We start from the raw sequence: 14727 nt of genomic DNA on the forward strand, positions 1-14727 counted from the left end.
GTGATACGAGGATTATGTGAGATTGCAGACATTTCAGTTTCTTCGGGTTAGTTAGCGATTCATGATTGTCAGTAATGAAATGTGTCTATAGTAAATTGTTATGTGAATGTCTAACACGAGTCTTTAAATTCCTATTCTTTTCGGGAAATATTTCGATACAAATTGTAGCACCACCTAGATTTTCATTCAAACACCTGGACAAGCTCCCAATGTCCCCAGTCTTTGGAAATAACCGAGCAGAGCTTTTTTAGGTGCATATCCAGCGTGATTTGGAAATAACAGACCCAGTGACGTCTATCGTTCACGTTACCTATCTATGGTTCAACCAAGGCCCAGTCATCGAACATTCGACAGAAGGGATCCACACGCGTATCATAGCTATCAAAATCCATGTTTAGAGATGTCGACCAAAAATCGTTGCTTAATTCCTCAGTTTGTTCAACCGAAGCTATGTCGACATCCAAATGGAGACCTTCATCAGCCCGCATGTGCGGATTTTCTTCACCATCGCCGGAAGGCTCAACTGCATCTGGATATTCCTCCGACCCGTCGGACTTATTCTGCTGCTGTAAGAATTCCAATAGCGAAAACCTGGATGTCGTCTGTTCTTCCTGGGCACTTTGCTGCTTGAGAGAAGATCTCCAGATTTCAGTAAGCGACTGAGAGGAAAGTTCGTCACTGCGTGTCGCGTAGAAATTGGTAACAACATCAAGACTGCCGATAAAGCCATTTATCTCAAATTGCTAGGATTGTTTCAGTAATGCAACAGCACACAGCGTTGGTGACCGAGAAGAGAAAAGGAAACATACGATTTCTGCAACAACCTGATAAATATCCGCCAGCCTTTCCAAGAAATTCGTAAGTATCACCAAACAATCGCGCAGCGAGTTATCGGCATCCAAGTCCCACAACCTGACGAGTATATTTGCGCACTGGTATGCATAGATACCAAGCGACTGGTCCGTAATCCTGGACATATCACATTCTAACTGTGTATCGGACCAAAGTCTGCACATGTCGGTCGCATATTGTAGGCAGAGCTCCCTGCACTCCTCCGCATAGTCGAATGGGACGTCACGCTGGATGAGTTCCGGCACCGATTCACGAATCCCTGGGATCATCATTCGGTATAAGTCACAGTGACATTGTATCCAGAGAGAATGCAGGGTTATATAGCCAGTTAGCTCGGTCGTGTAGGCACGAGATAGTAGGTTGCGTTTGTTATTTTGGAGATGAGTTGGTAGGGAGTGGGCGAAATCAAGGAGGTTCGCGTCGAGGGCTTGGATGGTTTTCTTCGCTGCGTAGGGACTTTCTTTTGAAGAGATAATTCGCTTCGTCACCCTATCGATGTATTTAATCATTAGATTCCGATGTCACAAACGCGCTGATTTGGTCGTGTCAACTTACTCCAGAACTTCGTTGCGTATTTTGACAAGTCTAGACATATGGCCCATCAAGCCGATTCCAGACTCCAAAGTCCCTGAAGAAGAAGTGGGTGTCAAGGTTGCCGTAGTGGTAGGGATATCTAGCTCGAAATTCCTTTCCTCGCATGTCAAATTGAGATGCATTGTGCTCGCATTGCAAAGGGTCAATTCTGCAAACCCCCCGGAGTAGAATTTGTCCAACATGAAGATAGACCACATCATGCGACGTCGAACCTCTTTGGGAATGAAGGGCATCGGGCCGGTGCTCTCATAGTTCAAACGCATCCCATAGGCGACCCTTGCTGCCATGGCCGAAGATGTCCACATATTCGAAATCTTCCGATCCAGTGAGTACCAGCAGATGAGAAGCAGGAGAATTTGTAGATTTTCTATTTTCATTTCAGCCATTCTGGGCCACATCCGCCCTTCGACCTCCTTCAGCCATTCGGACACGTAATCTTGGTGTGGATTACTTCTTTGAAGGAAACGAGAGGCGATTCCACAGACACAGCGAAGGGATAGTGAATCGAGTTTATTGCGATGGAAGTTCCGGAGGAAGGAGGGTTTGTGTATGAAGCTGTACGCCGGAATGGGATTGATATATTCGAAGTAGGCGTTGATGTGGGATTCGAGGAACATCTTGTTTGCTGGTAAGTCCAGGCCCAAATCCAAGTTCAAGTTGAAGTTCGAATTTGGCTTTGGATTTGATTTTATCAAGGACCTGACTGGTCGCGAGGGTTCATTTTGACCTTCGGCGAGCTGAGTTATATCAGGAACATCTCCGAAAGTGGGAAAACTGATGTCGGAGGTCATGTATCGTGGAGGAACTTTGGCCGGGTAAAACGGCTGCATTTGCCCTGGATCGACCGGGCCTTTTCTTCGCTTGCTGGGCAGGTACTGGCAGTCCAAGCCTCTTTGCTCGCAATGGCGACATTTTGGCCAGCCACCACTACAACGTGACTTTGAGACACGGCAAGGTCGACAAGCTTTGAGGCCACGGCGCCTTTCGATTCCCCCAATCGTATATTTATTTCTTGAGGTTGTTGCTGCCGCCGTTTGGAGGTGTTCATTTACGCCACGTGCGGTGTGACTGGCAAAGTCGTTTGGTATATTCTGCGATGGTAGAAATGTGCAGGAAAAGTCGAGTCTGGTACAATTGGAACAACCTGGGATTTTCCCGTCACAGCGGACCTGATATGAATGTTGGCAGTTGCTGACATTGAGATGTGCCATTAGGCCTTACCTTTCGCTTTCTACATTGCAAACATGTTTGCTTCTTGGCCGCATCCTCTGCCATTGTGTCGCGAGATACTCCCATCATTCCAAAAATCCAAGAATATGCCCAAACCCCTCCGGAAGAAGGATTATGGCCAGACTGATGAGAACATGGTCCTTATTTATGGCGGAATCCCCAGTACCCCTCATTGGCCCCAGGCCACCGGTGTCTCCACAACAGATGAGGTTCTTATTGACTATTTTCCCCGCATTTTCGCGTCGACTTGACACTAAAAGCGCCCTGCTAGAAGCAGGGACGGCTCTCGGTCACCGATAACCGGGCTATATATACGGCAGTCGGTCATTCGCCATATGGACTCCGCTTGAGGAGAGGGTGTTAGCAGGTCCAGCTTCACGAAACGGAGATGAAATGTCGTTCTCAAAAGTCAGGGGTCGCCCTGGTCGATTGTGAATCAACAGAGATGCGGAATTTTGGAATCCATCATGTCGAATTGGGCTATTACAAAATATTTCAATCGAACGCTGGCGTTGTCGTGCACGCTGGTTGCCATCTCCCAGCTCAACTATGGATTCGATAATCAAGCTTTCGCAACGACACAGTCGATGACTGCTTTCACGAAACAATTTGGCGAATACAATCCTCAAACAGGGGCATATGCTATTCCGGCATATTATTTGTCGCTGCTGAATAGTCTGAACTATATCGGCTTTGCCTTGGGTAGGTTAAAAACATGAATTCCGAAGTGATTGGATAGAACCTGACGGATTTACAGGGCTATTAATCGGAAGCCTTATCAGCCGACGATATGGACGTCGCGTCTGTATATTTTCCATGAGCTGCTATGCTCTTGTGACGGCAACAATTACCGTGACCTCCCAGAGCAAGGGTCAGATTCTCGCGGCGCGGATCTTGAATTGTATGACGTCGGCCCAACATCCATTAGCATCTTGCTTATTCCGACTTAGATGTTTATGTCGGCATGGAGCTATCGGTTGTACCTGTCTATCAATCAGAAATTGTACCAGCTCCAGTCCGCGGATTTGTGGTGGGAACATATCAACTGGCCATCGGTGTGAGTTTCAAACAGAATGTGGCACGCGAAGCCCACACTAATCGACATCGACGTATAGCTAGGAGGAATTATTATCAACAGTATTTGCAGAGGAACCAGTACCTTGGAAGGCAACAAATCCTGGAGAATACCATTTGGTCTATTCTACGTGATCCCTTGCGTGATTCTGTCTTTGATTTGGTTAATCCCAGAGGTATCATCCCCTCGAAACTACTACAAAAGGGCCATACTAATAGCTATTCCCAAGTCCCCCCGCTGGCTCCTTCTTCAAAACCGGCCTGATGAAGCCGAACAATCCCTAAAACGGCTCCGCCATGGAACGATGACGAGGGAAGCGATCGCGGATGAATTGGCCTCCTTGAAAATTGGACTTGCCATCGAACCAGAAAAAGGTCATTTCAAAGAGTTGTTCGACAAGACAAACTTGAAACGCACCCTGATCGTCATCGCCATTAGCTTCTTCCAGCAAGCTACCGGCCAGGCCTTTTCAAGTCAGTACGGCGCCATATTCGTCAAATCGCTCGGCACAGTCAACCCCTACAACTTCGCAATCATCACGAGCTGTATCACCACGGCGGCATGTCTCATTTCGAACCTTTTGAGCGACAAAGTCGGTCGGCGGAAGCTTTTCATCGCAGGTGCAGGCATCCAAGCCGTGGCGCTATTTACAATGGGTGGCCTAGGAACAGCGAGCCCGGTGACCTTCTCTGAAAGCACCGCGATAGCAGCTATGATGGCGATCTTCGGAGCTGGGTTCGGACTGGGCTGGGGACCACTCACGTATGTGGTTATCACTGAGCTGCCGGCTTTGTCGCTTCGTGACCATTCTCAACGTATCTCTTCTCTCACAAATATTGCGGTCAATTTTGCGGTGACCTTTTCGATTCCATACCTACTGGACGACGGCTACGCGGGTCTGCACTCCAAAGTTGGATTTATCTTTGGGAGTATTGCAGTGTGTGCGTGTGTTTTTACATACCTTTGTGTGCCGGATTGTCAAGGGAAATCTCTCGAAGAGGTGGATCGACTTTTCCACGAGGGTGTCCCTGTGAGGAAGTTCAGAGATTACCAAACGGCTGCACTAGATGAGGCTCAAGAGGCGGAGAAAGGGAAAGAAATGCGAAGTCAGAGCCGCGATGTTTAAATTTTGCTGTTGATATCACTGGTTGAAAGTCTACACACGCCCAGTAAGCCCTGGGTCATGCTCTAATATCTCCAAAGAATTCGTATTATTCATAGGCATAGTCTCTTATTCAACGAAACTGCTTTTACTACAGTATTTGCACACCGTTCATATAATTTTGAAAAGAGCGACATCCCACGAATTTGTGATTTGGTTTAGGGAGGTACCGAACATTTATGAGTGAGTCCAGGTAGGCTATTTTCTCTTCAGAGAATTACACTGTGATGGTTTACCGAGGCTTTTCAATCTACTGATCTCTTGAACATAGTAGTATGTTGATGATATCGTGCTAAAGAAGAATGACTATTCTCAACACGAGCATATTGTACATCGTAAACTGTTCAGATAGCCTGATAAACCCTCCTTCATAGAACTGTATTGCGTTCCCTGGTGCTAGTGCCCTTCATCCCCTTAAAGTTCCGCCAGAGGACCAATGTCGTGAATGAAATCGATTTCCCCACGCTCATTCACAGCTTCTTTGGCCACACGCTTGGCCACCCAGTTTTGCTCTCGAGTGATCTGCCAGAACTGAACACGCATTCCGCTTGCGAGCCATGCGTTTTCTAATTCCTTGAGCAAATATTTCCACAGGTCCTGATTCTTCACCGGGGTATTCACTTGAGTACTCCAGCCGTTATTCAACCAATCAATGACACGAGATGTAATGCCTTCAACGACGTAACCGGAGTCTGTGGCGATAACTAGACTTGAACATTCTTCCATGCCCTTCCAGGATCGGAATCTCAGTGCTCCAATGACCGCGCGAAGGTCAGCGCGTTCCTTTGTTTGAGAATGCCATTCATCTGTCGGACCCTTGTTCTCTAGTCGAAAGGAAACATATGCGTAGGGACGCACGATTCGTTGCAACACGGGAGCAAACACATATGCACAGCCGGCTTTGGGGTTTAGTGAACCAAGACCAGGGCATGAGCCACCCGTGTAAATCAGGTGTTGGGCATTGTAGCCCTTGCGCACAACGCGGCATATCGGCGGCGTCATACTCACATGCAGGGCTTTGAACAGAGTGTCCGGTGTATCCTCTTGATTTGGCGGCACGAAGGTTCCCGGGAGGATCAGCCTTGTCGTTGGCATGTAGCCAAGGCATCTGATAGGAAGGTTATTCATGCCATTCCTGCGGGAGGGGGTTTGATCGGGGAGGATATGGTCGGTACGGCAAAGGCTGCAGACAACCAGTTGATGCGGGCGACAAACTAGTTGACCACTGGGAAGCAGAACAGAGCTGTCTGCAGGGGAATCAATGTCTGGACGGGATTCCATTTCGTGTCAGTTGCTTGTTTGATAGACGCCGTGGGTTGCTTTTTCTTGGCTTCGAGTCGGTCACTTGGCCTGTGATCGCGATTGAATGAGCTGTGTGGGAAGGTGCACAGGGTGCACACGCACCCTGGATATCGAGATGAGAAATCCTGTGGGGTTCAATGAAGCAGTTCGGTATGAGATGGTCAACTTAAAAGAAGTGAGAAAAGTTGAGTTGAATTGACAGGGAGTAAACACAAACGAATGCAAAGTGTACGAAATGAATCACCCGATTCGGCATCGGTATCGGGGAAAGCGTATTTCGCACTTCGGGGACAGAATAGGCCGAACGGAGACAAATTTCCGTAATTAGGTGACGGGACCGAGCCATGGTGCCTTCCTTACTATAGATCTGCCTATGGAGATTTTCTGTTTTGGTTTTTTAAGAAAGAAACACTTTGAATTGCAAGTACTAATTGGAATCCAGTTGTTTGTGCTCATGAAAAATGAAAAAAAAGGCAATAGGCAATACGGATTGGGGTGCTGGAGCGAATCTCGAATTTGACAAGACACTAACTACCCCAAGATACTAGTAGAATGGATTGGCCAATCTATTCCATCTCGGGTAGCTACTTGTTCCCCTTGGGAAGGCATAGATCTGAGCGGTCAACAAGGGGGGTTCAAACCTTTGCAACACCACTGTATATACATTGTTGAATGATAGATGACAAATATGGGTACACAATAGTATAAAGGCTGAGCCACTCTACTATGTTAAGAATGAACCATATTTATTTTGCGGAAAAAGGCGGGGTACATGCATGCCCAGCCTAAGGTCCACAGATCGTGCCTGGATGATATATGCCTAATGTGCACGCAAGCAGCATGGATATAGCTAAGATATGACCCACTGCCCCCCCTGAAGATAGTATTTCTCAAGAGCCTCGCTAACCTTTTCAAGCACCGATCTCGTCAATCACTCACAATTTCTAAATATAGTTGAAGATCCATGAACGACGTCATGCTAGAGCAGCCCCTGTGGCCACATACAAGCTACTGTGACTGTTAAGTTAGATGGCATAGTGCTGATAATATTTCCAATATTGGAATTGTTTCTTGCCATACCAGAAGGCACACCGTAATCGCTAATTCAATAGACCAGGCCTTCCTTTCACCCAGCTTCTTCATATGAATTCCCAGTCAACTAGCAGAGAATGCACCGATAATTGCGCGGTCAATCTGGTACATGCAGATAGGTCAGAGAACAGGGCTTCCCGTCCACTCCCACACGTCTGCAGGTTATAACACATGAAAATAAATCAAATCACCAACTTGGTGCGATAGCATATTCAAGCCCGTCATTTCTATCTCCTTCTCTAAATTTGTCGATTCCTCCCTCCACACCGTCTTCATCCACTGTCCATATACCACTTTCAACCATCACCCTCCATCAATCAAACAAATTCTCCAATCTCTGCGCTCGTCTTTCGCCCCCAAATGGATGAGAGTAGCCATGTTGAAAGAGATTCGTGAATAAGCCCTGAGTAGCTTCGAATAATGCATCGGCAACTAGCCTGTAATCACTCATTCTAGTCCGTTGTAATCTGAATGAAAGCACGATATGGAACCCCGCTTCCTCCATATCATAATTGCTCCCACGCACAAGCTCACTGTAGAGTCAAGTTGGGATAGGGTAAAACTAGGCATCAACCACGTGGCAACTCGGCTAAACCTGCCATGTTTTGCTCATTTTTGTACTCCTTGTAACTTACTACTAGTTAATCCAGAAAAATCACATGTAGTCAAAATATATTCTAGTCAAAAAGAAAGACATCAAGTTTCAGCTTCAGAGATTTTGTGCATTCATTTTCTTGGTCGACAACTCGGTAAAAATTACCGCAACTTCATCGCTCAGCAATCAGCCCCCGGAACGTTGCGACGACACCGCTTTGCTCAACTGCGCCACGAATCTCAAAGTTTTGGTACCATGTAGCTCACTTTCTAGAGCATGCGTTGGTATACCTTAATGCATATGGCAAAGCTCTCTATATACATTTCCAATTCTCTGCTTTACGGAAATTAGGTTCGAGCATTTGGCATTAATATATTTAGAACTCCATTAGGTATTGCGGCTGAGGTTTACCGTATTCGCAATTCACACATTCTCACTACCAATCAGGACTTAAATATACATCTCATTACCAGTGGAGGTCAGTTCGCGGAATGAGGGGAATGTCAGACAGGAAGTGCATTACCAAATCATTATTCGTCGAATTATTAGCGCTTACTGTCCTCGGGGTAGCCTGGAAGATCAACAGACAGTGAGAAAACCACAAAATAGGAGAATGGTCAGCTTTTCTTAACTGATTAATGTCCAATCGGATTCAAGTCGGAGTATTTATTCGTTGATACGCTTCCTCCATTGGTCTTCGGAACTTTTGACAAGATGGAGAGAACTCTAACATTCTCCGACAGGTTGGTCATGCTCGCATAATCCATGTATGTATGTTTTTCGAATATAAATATTCGATCCTGCCGCAAAGCATGATTCTGGTATATCTTTTTTTCAACCCCCCCTTTCCCTAAAGCCCGATGAAAGCGAATTTGGAACCTCACGCCTCCTAAACAAAAATCGATTTTCAGTATCAAAATGGAGAATATCATTGATCAGATCAAATCGCTAGCACAAGATGCGGACGAGGCCGGTCGGAGGAAGATTCTTGATGGACTTCGCGATCTAGCCTTGTCTCTTGAAACCCCGCAGGATACGATGCAAAGGATTTCGTATCTGGTATGTAAAAAATGACTTTTATTAAAGGTCTTTCTGACTTTTGAGCACAGCATCTTCAACCTGCCTTGGTTCGAGTCGGTCTGGACTTGAACATCTTCAAAACCCTCGCCGAAAGTGATCACCCGCTCAATTTAGATGAACTGGCTACCAAGGCAAATGCAGCACCGACGCTTTTAGGTGAGACATCGATTTCCAGATCAAGCGACCATTATAAACTCGTGGCAAAGTTTGAAGCGAATTGCTAATATTGAGCTAAAAGCCCGCGTTTTACGCTATCTCGCGTCGGTCGGCACAATCAAGGAGACTGGAGACAACACATTCACCGGTAATAATATTACTAGATCTCTGAGTGACGAAGGTATCGCTAGCGCCATATACCATAAGTAAGTCCTCATTTCCACAAAGTTCTTTAATCCAGAATATCCTTTCTTCCTATTTCCTAACTTTCCTAGCGTGAACATCATTGCTCCTCCAATCTTCGCTCTTCCCGACTTTTTGGTGAAGAACAAATATCAAGACATTACAAGTTCGGTCAACACACCTTTACAACAGGCTTTCAACACCGATCAACCGGCATTTGTCTGGGCCCAGACAAAACCGGACCTCTTTGTTCATTTTAACAAGTTCATGGAGGCAGAACAACGTGGAATGCGTCGATGGTTCGATGTATTTCCGATCGAAGAAAAATCCAAGGACCTGAGCCCGGACCAGGCCTTATTTGTGGACGTTGGAGGAAATATCGGACATCAAAGCCTGGCTCTGAAAAAGCGACTGCCCGACATAAAAAATGACATAATCGTGGAGGATATGGAAATAGTTATCTCGTGCGTTATACCATGCGAAGGCGTGAAAACTGTCGTGTTTGACTTCTTCCAGCCCCAAGTAGTCCGAGGTAATCAACCCAGAACCCCCTACTTTGAGATATGCTTTTCGAGCAACCTTGATACTGATAGGACAAAATAAATAGGAGCTCGATTCTACTACTTCCGCAGTATTCTGCATGATTGGGCCGATGAGAAAGCATTGATAATATTGAAGAATACCATTTCTGCACTGGGACCCGACTCCGCCATTCTTATTGACGAAATGGTTCTGCCGAATTCTGGGGTCCATTGGCATGCAACACAAGTCGATATGGCTATGATGTCCTCGCTCGCGTCATTGGAACGGACTACTAAACAATGGCACAGCCTCTTGGAAAGGGCGGGTCTCAAGATTGTGGAGATACACACATACTCCGCTCGTTATAACTCTATATTGGAATGTGTGCCAGTATAGAGGACCTTGTGATCAAATCTTGGAAATGGCATGGCTGTACCTTCTTGTCAGACAAAAATGAATTTGTAACTTACAATTTGCTGTTTGATAGCTGATGGTTTCGAATACGCATCTGATTTTTATAGTCCGTTTGATCTGCTTTCTGATAAGCGGGGATATAATCAGAATCGAGGTTTTCATTTTTTAGTCTACACAGGATTTTGTGAAATAAGCTAGGCAGAAGGGGGGGTAGTTGATTTTAGAGTTGAACCCGTCAAATTTGAGATGAGAGATCAGAGATAAGAGCTAGCAGCCATGGTATTGAACTTGATGGTGCCAAAGCCCAGGAAGAAGCCAACGGAGATAGAAACAAGAGAAAAAATTGAAGAGAGAAAGAGGAATACAGAACGGGATTTGTAAGTCCACCAAATATTTCGAACCCACCGCAATCTTCTCGATGAGACAAGACAGACAAAAAGAATCCATATCCATCTGGGATGGGCTCCGTAAAGCCGGCGAGTGGGTTCAAAACCCACAGAGTGCCAAAATCAAAACTGCTGAGCTGACACCCCCATTGACATCTCCGCAATAAACCAAGTCGTCAAGTCCAATTCTGGCTCATGCAAGGGCAGCTCCTGAGCCTGCCACTCGCCCCGTCTCGGCGTCGTTATGCCTTTTGGGGTTTGGAATAGAAACGAACATTCTCTCATGCGGTTTGGAATTTTGGACATGGCGGGCATTCACGGTACGCGGTCCAGGCAATGAAGAGGGTTTCAGGGACCTTGGGAAGGTACTCGAAGGCACAAAGCAGATAGGACTGACCTGGTAACTGCCTGACACCCAGGTAAGATCAAATGCTTTGAAAAATGCTTTGAAGCGATCCTGGCGAACAAAGGTTGACAATTGTAGGCCGACGACGACCAGTCCCCCGCTCTCAATGTAGGTTTTCAGCCTGACCATGGCTACTTGGTTTTCTGGTTCTGCGAGGCCTTCATCCGTCACGATAACTGCTTTGAATTTCGTGCTATCGATTTCCTTAAGCGCAGCTGAGGCTGTCCTCACTCGTGTGAGGTATGAGATATCGAGGAGGCGGCTGATAAGCGGTTTGTAGACGTCATCGAAGGATTCTAGGCCTGAGAGGGAAAGGAGCAGGATATTAGGCCTATACTTGACGGACACCATTGTTCTGGTGTAAATTTGTTGTGGGAGATAGGTAGACCGGAGAAATAAGGAATAACTAGAGGTGAGAAGTAGGGCAGACAAATTCGGAGCGAAGTGAGTGGAAAGGCGAAGTGAATGGCAAACGCTTGACGATACTAGTAGTAGGTATGGAGATGATGGCCTGGGTGGCTCTTTAGTGGATGGTTGCCATGGCTGCGCTACTTTGCCTTGCCTCGATCAACGACGGATTCTGACAACCTGTGAGAGATTAGGGACCAGAAACTGATGATGCCATCAGCCTGAGGGATCGCAATATACTTGTATTTATAAATATGAGGGAAAGCTCCAGAGGAAAAGCGATAGTGACTTGAGTCAAATGATAGCATGGAAATGCGAAAAGGATAGTTGACAGTATGGAATAGTCAGACGAAGAGACAGGGAACGGAAAGACGAAGGTGGAGCTAATTAGCGAGTAATTAGTCAAAGGATAAAGAGCAGGCACCTAGTGATAGAGAATATGGGCTGACCAGAAGAAGAAGAGGATACAGATTACAACTTACAACAAATGAAGGTCGCGGTCTACTGGAAGCCGCTGCTGACCTGTAAACAAACACCCGCGGGTGTTGACTCGGACGTGGCGTGCCTTCTGTATCCATGGACATTAGATACTCCGCCGTAGATAACTTCTCTTTTGCTTCTCGCCATTTGCTCTAATAGCCATTTTCCCTCCCTTCTCTCCTTCGCGTCCAATCTAGGAGGTACGTGATAGAAATCACAAATCTAATACGGGACATTGATTCAAGCTGTCATTCCACACCCACAATCCCTGAAGCATAAGAATCGACGAATCTTAGGTCGTCCTGCGCTGATGGGAGTTTTAAATAGAGTTAATCGTCAGATCCAATGCCAAAATCTTGAATTGCATTTAAAAGTCGGTGTGACGGAATTAAGCGACAAACCTGTGATGCTCCATAGCGGCAACTGGCTGAATAAATGTTCTGCATGTAACATCAGTGTCCTAGAACTACTAGTTTTCCCCATTCAAATTTGGATACAGCTGCTACGCTTGAGTCTCTATGTCTCCCACACCATCTATACCGCATATACCATCCTGTTCGCTCAGCTCTGTTCCTAATACGCGTGTGTACGCGCGCTTAGCCAACTGGTTACGGGCGGCCTCTAGGGCGACCAGCCTAGTTACCCTTGACAGGCCGTACTAAGCCACACAAACCTTAGTTTCAATCCAGATAAACGATAACATACGTATGGCCTACAGCTCCCATAACCCCAACGATCCCTTCTCTTCGCTCGACCTACACGTCATGGAGCGGTCAGTGCAATAGAGTTCTGCGGAAATAGCTTCCATTCTAACATACAAACCATGAAGCTGCCGGAAGCATGTACTTATCTGCTTCCTCGCGCCAAAGTTCATTATTTTAACATTCTTCCACAATTCCTACCTCTCCTGTTAAGTTGAACGATACAGTATAACAGGTCGGTTCTGAAGGGACCATGGCAGGATTCTTCAATTAAACTCAATTATAGTGGAGTGGGAAAAAAAAAACAGAAAAAAGAACCAGGTGAATGCCAAGGCACCTGTTCGGTTACTTAGCGAAGATCGTCACGCCTCTTACTGTAAATAATACGAGGAGATAAGATTTATGCCCGAATGTTGACATTTACGGGTCATTTTCTGCACAGGATTATCACTTGCTACAATTAACCTTGAATTTCGAGGAAGGCAGAAACCCTATTACCCCCGAGGAGCTTGAAGACACGGTTATCCTGGATGGTAGTGCCAGCGATATTATCCTAGGAAGAATCTCACGGGAGGAGGGTGGGGATTGTGTGGAGAGTGTGGAGCAGCACTCTCCGTCATTGTCGGGAGACCATTTGCCCGGTTCTCAGAAATGTTTATAAAATTCGCTAATTCATCCTTCAAGACTCTCGACAACTTACGAAATTCCTTTCCGAAGTACAATCATATGTTTGCTCACCTTTCCTACTCTTAAGATGGACTCAATCAGAGGAATTGCGTCCAAACTGAAATACATCAACCAAGATGAAGATACCATCAAAAAAGCCAAGATCGAAAATTGCGTTGGCTCGGTCAAAGTCCCTGTTGGAATTGCCGGTCCCCTGAGCGTCAGGGGCACTGATGGAACTGATGGTGTATTCCATGCGCCATTGGCAACCAGTGAAGCTACACTAGTCGCAAGCTGCTCACGTGGATGCAAGGTCTTTAATGCTAGTGGTGGTGTTCAATTCAAAGTACTCCGAGAGACTATGACGAGAGGGCCTGTCTTTTGGTTTTCTTCACCGGCAGATGCCATATCATTCTACGACTTGGTACCAAGCCTTTTCTCCGAGTTTCGTGACGCTGCACAATCTACCAGCAAACATGCCAAACTTCTCAGAATTGAGCCTCAACTCATCGGTAGCACCGTTCACGTTCTGTTTGAATACTACTGTGGAAATGCCGTGGGGCAGAACATGGCTACATTCGCTACGGAGAAAGCATGTGATCGTTTCGCAGCATCAGACAATGCCCGAGTGGTAAAACTTCAAAAGGTCACCATTGAGGGCCAATTGGCTGCGGAAAAATCTCTATCTTGGAGAAATATCCTCCAATCCCGCGGCGTGGCTGTCATGGCATGGGGGACGGTCACACCGGAAGCTTGCCAGAAAGTTCTAGGCATTTCAACTTGGGATCTATATCAACTTATTCAGAATAGCAAGGAGGCTGCTACGCGAACTGGTCAGCTGGGCTATAATATCAATCAGGTGAATGTGATTGCTGCAATGTTCATTGCGTGCGGTCAAGATGCTGGCAGCATCGCGGAATCAGCGTGGAGCCACTTAGCCACGGAATTTAATGATGAAACCAAGGAACTAGGTGTATCAACATACCTTCCGAGTCTTCCAGTTGGAACTGTTGGTGGGGGTACTATTTTAGATACACAGAGAGAGGCGTTAGAGATCCTTGGATGTACTGGTCCAGGGTCCAAAGGTCGTTTGGCGGGTCTAATTGCGTCATTTTCTCTTGCCCTGGACATCAGCACTGTGGCTGCGGTGACCAATAACACGTTCGCAGCTAGTCATTACAAGTTTGCAAGGGATACTACGAGTCGTGAGACACGATCGAAGCTTTGATACCTTCTGGACGGAGATGGTTGCAACCGTACGCGCCCATAGGCCCTTTCTGTAGCTATTGGCTAACTTCATTTTGAGCAACATCACTCATAAGCCATTTGCGGCATTTTTATTTGTTTCACGATGATAATTTTCTTAACTACCGGTCCTTGGCCTGCTCAGGAGCGTGCTGGCCATCGGCCCTCCGCGGGGATG

At 46.4% G+C, this 14727-nt stretch overlaps 6 protein-coding genes across 6 annotated transcripts; 3 read left to right on the forward strand and 3 right to left on the reverse strand.

Annotated features, from left to right (window-relative positions):
* Positions 1-314: 314 nt before the first annotated feature.
* Positions 315-2276, reverse strand: N7509_007917 (fungal specific transcription factor domain-containing protein; the record flags this gene model as incomplete). The annotated part of the gene is made up of 3 exons (XM_056632554.1): positions 315-743; positions 810-1341; positions 1408-2276. 3 exons carry the CDS (start codon positions 2274-2276, stop codon positions 315-317), a joined length of 1830 nt encoding a protein of 609 aa, XP_056488105.1.
* An 867-nt stretch (positions 2277-3143) lies between these two features.
* Positions 3144-4877, forward strand: N7509_007918 (uncharacterized protein; the record flags this gene model as incomplete). The annotated part of the gene is made up of 4 exons (XM_056632555.1): positions 3144-3378; positions 3434-3577; positions 3627-3733; positions 3792-4877. 4 exons carry the CDS (start codon positions 3144-3146, stop codon positions 4875-4877), a joined length of 1572 nt encoding a protein of 523 aa, XP_056488106.1.
* A 450-nt stretch (positions 4878-5327) lies between these two features.
* On the reverse strand, positions 5328-6194 carry N7509_007919 (uncharacterized protein; the record flags this gene model as incomplete). Its single annotated transcript, XM_056632556.1, has 1 exon — positions 5328-6194. The coding sequence occupies one exon, from the start codon at positions 6192-6194 to the stop codon at positions 5328-5330; it is 867 nt and encodes a 288-aa protein (XP_056488107.1).
* Positions 6195-8820: 2626 nt separating this feature from the next.
* N7509_007920 (uncharacterized protein) lies at positions 8821-10239 on the forward strand (the record flags this gene model as incomplete). The annotated part of the gene is given in 5 exon segments (XM_056632557.1): positions 8821-8961; positions 9012-9138; positions 9158-9344; positions 9414-9853; positions 9929-10239. 5 exon segments carry the CDS (start codon positions 8821-8823, stop codon positions 10237-10239), a joined length of 1206 nt encoding a protein of 401 aa, XP_056488108.1.
* A 597-nt stretch (positions 10240-10836) lies between these two features.
* On the reverse strand, positions 10837-11400 carry N7509_007921 (uncharacterized protein; the record flags this gene model as incomplete). Its single annotated transcript, XM_056632558.1, has 1 exon — positions 10837-11400. One exon carries the CDS (start codon positions 11398-11400, stop codon positions 10837-10839), a length of 564 nt encoding a protein of 187 aa, XP_056488109.1.
* Positions 11401-13392: 1992 nt separating this feature from the next.
* Positions 13393-14532, forward strand: N7509_007922 (hydroxymethylglutaryl-CoA reductase; the record flags this gene model as incomplete). The annotated part of the gene is made up of 1 exon (XM_056632559.1): positions 13393-14532. The coding sequence occupies one exon, from the start codon at positions 13393-13395 to the stop codon at positions 14530-14532; it is 1140 nt and encodes a 379-aa protein (XP_056488110.1).
* Positions 14533-14727: the final 195 nt, after the last annotated feature.

The sequence above is a fragment of the Penicillium cosmopolitanum genome (assembly GCF_028827165.1).
Source record: "Penicillium cosmopolitanum strain IBT 29677 chromosome Unknown utg000008l:1.0-4398992.0:1.0-4402845.0, whole genome shotgun sequence".
Taxonomy (NCBI): domain Eukaryota; kingdom Fungi; phylum Ascomycota; class Eurotiomycetes; order Eurotiales; family Aspergillaceae; genus Penicillium; species Penicillium cosmopolitanum.